The sequence below is a fragment of the Belonocnema kinseyi genome, chromosome 7 (genome assembly GCF_010883055.1).
Source record: "Belonocnema kinseyi isolate 2016_QV_RU_SX_M_011 chromosome 7, B_treatae_v1, whole genome shotgun sequence".
NCBI lineage: Eukaryota > Metazoa > Arthropoda > Insecta > Hymenoptera > Cynipidae > Belonocnema > Belonocnema kinseyi.
In genome coordinates this window covers 82,819,355-82,826,156 of record NC_046663.1, presented here as the reverse complement: position 1 = coordinate 82,826,156, position 6,802 = coordinate 82,819,355, and the positions used below count along the sequence as shown (strand labels likewise).

General features: G+C 24.9%; 1 protein-coding gene across 1 annotated transcript in view; it reads right to left on the bottom strand.

Moving 5' to 3' along the window:
* Positions 1–473: 473 nt before the first annotated feature.
* LOC117177178 (protein wntless) overlaps positions 474–6,802 on the bottom strand; it is a 29,394-nt gene continuing 23,065 nt past the window's right edge. Inside the window, exons 11-12 of the mRNA XM_033367691.1 lie at positions 3,817–3,970; positions 474–1,381 (exon numbers count right to left, since the gene is read on the bottom strand). Coding sequence (XP_033223582.1) covers positions 1,281–1,381; positions 3,817–3,970 — 255 coding nt within the window. The 3' untranslated portion in view covers positions 474–1,280. The remainder of the gene's footprint in view (positions 1,382–3,816; positions 3,971–6,802) is intronic.

The following is a 6,802-nucleotide window of genomic DNA, read 5'->3' as shown; positions in this document are numbered from 1 at the left end:
TCCGCTATCAAAATGTAAATACTGATTTATATTTTACGATCGATCTATTATCGGCTAAGATTTCTATTTCATTTATATATTCATGCTATCATATATTGAATAAAATCAAATAAATATTGATAAAAAACAATGATTTTAATAAAAACTTGCATAAAAATTGTAATAAAACTTGAAAGAATTCCCATGATTGAATTATTAGAAGACTTATCAGAAAATAGAATCAAAATTCATATAGAAAATATTTCAATAGAAAAAAAATTAGATTGTGAGTTCTGATTGTAAATATATGTGTATATTGCACCTTAAATCTACTTAATCACTCGACAGCTTTGTTCTAAATTCGATATTTCGTTACGCAACATGTATAAAATTTAATTAGTTAAGATTCGCGACAAAGTCGGCTCAATATCTTTTTTTTTAAATTATAAAAAAATTACTAATAGCTCTAAGATTAATGTAATATACCACAGAACTTTTTAAGCTGATAAGGAATACTGTTTAATGTTTACAATACTTTGCATAATCCTGGTTAAATGCAAGTTTTCACAAGATATAATGTAAAACACAAAAAAATGCCCAATATTGATATGTCACTAACATGAACATTTTCTCTAAAATTCTATTAGTTTCACCTTTCTAGAACAGTTTTTTCGACTGCTTAATCGAAATGTTCTACTTTCATTGTTAACTCTACCTCTAAATATTTCTATTTTACTACTTTCATTCATAGAAAATTGTGTAAACTACTTTACAAATAAATATTTCAAGTAATACATTTAAATATCTACTTATTAGTTACAGGTTAGTGATAAATATTGCATAAACTTTTAAAAGACATTTTAAAAGACAAGCATTAAAATTAAAGAGGAATTTTCCCCCTTCGTTTGATTTTCGTCGAATTTAAAATAGGAAAATCCAGTAGTGATTTTAAGGCTTGCTTTTATTTTTATTGTCTTCTGAACTACTAATTATGACTTCGTATCTAAAATTTAGTGAGTTTAAAAACATGTTTCTAAAAAATTGTGAAGTGAAAGTGCTTTTGCGAAAAAAATTAGGCTTGATATTTTAAGTACATTGAAGAGAATTTTCGTATTTTGCGAGTCGTAAAAACTCTTGGAAAATGGTTTGGTAAAATAGTAAAAATGATTTTTTGTAAATTGTAAGTATTTAAAAAAGATATATGTTATCAGTCGTAAGTGGAGACGATGTTGATTTGCATTGTAATCCAGTTTGCGTGTTTTAAGTACTTTCTGGTTTGTTAATTTTCATTGTTATACCATTCATTCCATAGCCGTCTTTCGGGCGAATGCGGTGAGGGACAACATTTCATTAGGCTCAGACTGTAGTCTCGAGAATTCAATATCTTCGCTCGCACTATTTTCTGCAAAAGAAATGGAAATGGATTAAGAATTAAGAAATGCAATTCAAATGAAATAAAATTAAAGAAAAACAAAAAAAAAATGTAACGATAAAATTTGGATAACACACGAACGATCGCAGAGTTTTTGTAAATAATTTTTTCTTGTGATTTAAAAAAGATAAAAATGAAAAAATTACGATAGTAAAAAAGAAGAAAGGGATTTGGAGGTTGCCTACTTTTTCCATCCTTTTTTTCATGTTTTTATTTTCAATTTCCAAGAATTGAGTAGCCTAAATAGAAGATTACGACACTAAATTCTAAAGATTACCCGAATCGTAAATAAACAAATTCTTAATTTTTTTCGAACATGAGTCGTCTTTATAAAATATTTAGGCATATTTTTAAATCTTCCTAATGTCTTTAAAATCATTCAAATCTTTTGAAATCTTTGCGAAGTATTACAAACCTTAGTGAAAATTTGAAATATCGGTGAAATCTTTAAGAAATCTTTTGGAATTTTTCAAAGCTTTTGTAAAATCTTAAAAATTCTTGAGATCTTTGTGAACTCTTTCTTTAATCTCTGTTTGCGAAATTTTTTATGTTTATTTAAAATCATTGAAGTCTTTTGAAATCTTTTCAAATGTGTTGAAGCCTTTTGAAATCGCTTAAAATCTTCGAAATCTTTTGAAATCCTTAAATCCTCTCTAAGTCTTTTGTATTCGTTTGAAATCACTGGAATATTTGAAATATTTGTGAAATCTTTATGAAATTTGCTCTAATCGTTTAAAATCACAGGGATATTTGAAATCTTTGTTAAATCTCTTGAAATCTTATAGAAAATTTTGATATCGTTTAAAATATTTGAAATGTTTTTAAATCTTTGAAATCTGTTGTACTGTACCCATGTTGAAATCTTTTAAATCCTTGAAAGCTTTGAAATCTACGAAAACTTTGTGAATTTATTTTAATCTTTATAAAACCTTTGAAATATTTTTGAAATTTTTCTTTAATCTTTGTTCTTGAAATATTTTCTGTTCGCTTGAAATTATTCAAATCCTTTTAAATCTTCTCAAATTTGTTGAAACCTTTTGAAATCATTAAAAATCTTTTAAGTGTTTTTTAATTTTTGAAATCTGGTGTAGTGTACCCTTGTTGGAATCTTTGACATTCTTGAAATGTTTTGAAATCCTTAAGAATTCTTTAAAATATTTGAGAAATCTGCCTGAAATTTTTTGTAATCGTTTGAAATCATGTCAAACATTTTTGAATCGTGTAAAATCTTTGAAATGGTTTGAAATCCTTGAAATCTGGTGTTGTACACCCTTGTTGAAATCCTTGAAATTCTCATATTTTTTTGAAATCTTTGTGAATGTTTTATGAAATCTTTGAAACTTTTGTGAAATCTTTTGACATCTCCTAAAAAATGTTGAAGTTATTTAAAATCTTTGAAATGTTTTGAAATCTTTAAAATCTTTTGAAAGTTTTAAAATCTTTGTGCAATGTTCGAAATCTTTGAAATTTTTGTGAAATCTTTTGAAATCTTTGTGAATTCGTTGAAATTATTTAAAGTATTACAAATCTTAGTGAAATCTTTCGATATCTCCAAAAAAATTTTGAAATTGTTTAAAATCTTTAAAATGTTTTGAAATCTTAGAAATGCGGTTTAATATACCCCTTTTAAAATCTTTAAACTCTTTTGTAAGTTTTAAAATCTTTGTGAAATGTTCCAAATCTTTATGAAATGTTCGAAATCTTTCGGGAATTTTTGTGAAAACTTTTTTATCTAGTTTACACGCCTTTTTTATGTTTGAAATCCTTGAAATCTTTGTGAAATAATGTTTTGAAATGTTTATAAAATCTTTCTTGAATCTTTGTTTGGAAAATCTTTTGTATTCGTTGAAGTCATTGAATTATTTGAAATATTTTGAAATATTTTAAACTGTTTTAAAACCTCTTTGAAATCTGGTGTACTGTACCCTTTTTCAAATCTTAGAAATCCTTTAAATATTTAAAGTTTTTAAATTTTTATGAAATTACTGTGAAATCTTTATTGAAATCTGGCGTGCGCGCCTTTTTTAAAGCGTTTACATTCGTGAAATCTTTATGAAATGTTAAAGATAATTAAAATATTTTCAAATGTTTGAAATATTTTGAAATCTTTAGAAATATTCTGTAACCTTTTGAAATCTGTTGTACACCCAAAAACCGAGTGATCAATTCCTCGAAAAATCCGGTTTATCGCCATTGTTTTAAAAGAAAAAAAAGAATAATTAAAATTCAAGGTTTTCGTGAAAAAATCAAGTAGATTTTCAGGTTCTCAAGGTTTTCAAGGTCACTAGACACCCTGAAATCGTAATAATTAAAAATATTTATAATTTAAAGACGTTAAAACTAAAATTTTATAATTCAAACATGTTTTTTTTGAAAATTGTAATATTATTATTTAAAATTTTTACCAGAAGGTTCAATCGGCCACTGTTTATGAGAAGGAGCATAAAGACACAAAAGTGCCACAGTATAAATATTCCACATTCCATAAACTCCAGTAAAGAAGGCGGCGGTCATTTCCAGTTCGATATCTTGGTCCCACTTCCACTGTCCTTCTGCAACCTTTTAAATATAAAATTTATTTTTTTTAAACATACAAAATTTATTAAAGTACCATAAAAGTATCAACGTTTGAAAAGTATATTAAATAACTTCCTTTATTTTAGATTAATAAACTAGGCTGCCAGAGCCTACCCTAGTGGAAAATTGTTTACAAAAAAGTACAAAAAAAAAACGAAATCATTTCTTCAGGAATCTAGAAACAAATAGAATAAATTACAACCAAAATTACAGGAAAGTAAAACTTTTTCTATTATTGGGACCAATTTTGTACATTATTTGTATTTTATTGTAGTTTTCAGTTCCTACAAAAATTTAAAACTAAAGGAATCTACAGGAAATTACAGATTTTGCAGCCAAAAAGTGCTTCTTTTTCGACCAAGGATGACAAATATTTAGAGTAATGCAATGAGACAATTTTAAATTAAGATAGTTACATGATCGCTATTAACAAAAAAGCTTCCATACTTCAACTTTACAGGAATAGTAGAACATTAAAAGATAATCATAAATAATCGCTATTAAACACAAAAAACCTTAAGTTTCAAGTTTTTTTTTCAAATATATAGAAATCAATTGGACACCTTATATGTCATTTAAAATTATGTCTTTGCAATTTTCTCAATATTTGGCTTCCTAACTCGGAATAAAACAACTTTTTGAATGCAAATACAAACTGAACAATTGAGAAAAAATTGGTCAGTGAAATTAAAAGATTCGAACTCTTGAAGATACAAATTTTTTTCGCATATAAAATAGAAGCTTTTAACACTTTTCAATAGCAACATTTTTTATTAAAAGACTTTAAAAAAATACATGCTCTCATTTTCAATGCTATAAAATGAAGTTTGAATCAGAAAATTGATAAATTTTCAAAATTATATCACTAAGCAATTTTAAGCTAGAGAAAACATTAATTTATACATCAAAATTTGTTTTGAAATATTTTATTAAATATTTGTTGAAAACAATTATTCAAAAAATGTTCAGGAATATAATGAAAAAATTCATGTTAAATTTTTTTTAGGAATTTTGATAAACAATGTTCACTCTTTTGAAACCTTGCAAAATGCTTTAAAAGTTTCTAAATTTTGTGTTCGAAATCTTCAAAAATCTACATTGTGTTTTGAATGTTTTGAATAATTGTTTAATTATTATGCGATAATAAAAAAAAATTTTTTAAATATTCTCTTAACCTGATGGTTATTGAAAATAATAATTAAAATTTTCGCAGAATTTCAAAGATAATCACTCTTGATTTGATACGGAACTGGTGTTAGGTGTGTTTCTAATAATTGATATAATTGATTAAAACCTATCGCTTCTATTATTGATGCACAATACACTTAAATAAGGTTTTTCTTCGTTAAAATTCATTTTTCTGTCTGAGTTAATTTACATAAAATTATTTTTTAAATAAAAAATATTTATGATTTAAAATTATATTTGACAGATTTGGATATTTAGATAAAATTTTATTGTAAAAAACATTGCATAACTGAAATTACTGCTAGATCTCTGATTTATAGTAGTGTAATTTTTTTAAATTGTCTCTTCTTGTGAAAACAAGTTCAGAAAGGCTAGAATGAATTTTACAAGCAACGTTCAGATTAATTATAATTTATATTAATCATATTATTGCAAGCTAGATAAACCTTTAACACTTCACTGCCGTATTTATAGTTCGATGTTTTTTTCTTATTTTTTCTAATCAATTCAATTTAATCAATTTATTCAGTATGTATGCCCTGAAGGATATATTTCGATGTTTCATGATAGGAACTAGGAAGCAAGAAAACTATAAAGTAAAATCATTTAAACTTTAATATTGCAGAATTCACGGCCTAAAATGTTCTCAAAGCACTAATTTCGATACCATATTGAACTCAATATGAAACGCTTTAAATTTCTAACCTTTCAATTAAAAATATTGGAATTTCAACAAAATAGATGAATTTTTAACAAACAAAATTAATTTTCTAATTAAAAATACGAATTTTTGACAAATGACATGAATTTTCAATGAAAAAATTAATGTTCAACAAAAGAAGAATTTTCAAAAATATCGTTTAATTTTTAAACTAAGGGATTAATTTTCAACTAAAATTATGAATCTTACCAAAAATATTACTTTTTAACAAATAAGTACAACTTTCGACCAAATATGTAGTTGAATTTTAGACCTAGAAAGACGAATATATAACAAAATAATTCTATTTTCCACAAAATAATGATATTTTCAACGAAATAGTAGAATTTTTACCTAAAAAACATTACATTTCTTCCAACTGAGATGAATTTCAAATAAATTTGTAACTGAAAACATTAATTTTCTACCAAGAAGATAAATTTTTGACTAAAAAGACGAAATTTCTACAAAATACATGTAATTTCCACCAAATAGTTGAATTTTTAACCAGAAACATACACTTTTAACCGAGAAGATACATTTTCTACCGAAAAAGACGAATTTTCAACGAAACATATGAATTTTCAACTCAATAGTTGAGGTTTCTAATAAAAAAGATATTTTCAATCAAGAATTGGAATAGTTAAATTTTAGTATAAAATTCATTTTTATTTAAAAAATTAATTTAAAAAAAAGGAGTTACCAAAAAAATAGTTCAATTTTCAACCGAAATGATGAATCTTCAACCCATAAAAATTAACTTTCAACAAAATAGTTGAATCATCATCCAAAGCAAATTATTAATTTTCGCCAAAACTGATGCAATTTTTAACAAAAAAGATTATTTTTTATAAGAAAAGAGCCGAATTAAAAAAAAATCGACGAAAAAGCTCAATTTTCAACTGAAGAGTTGAATTTTCATCCTA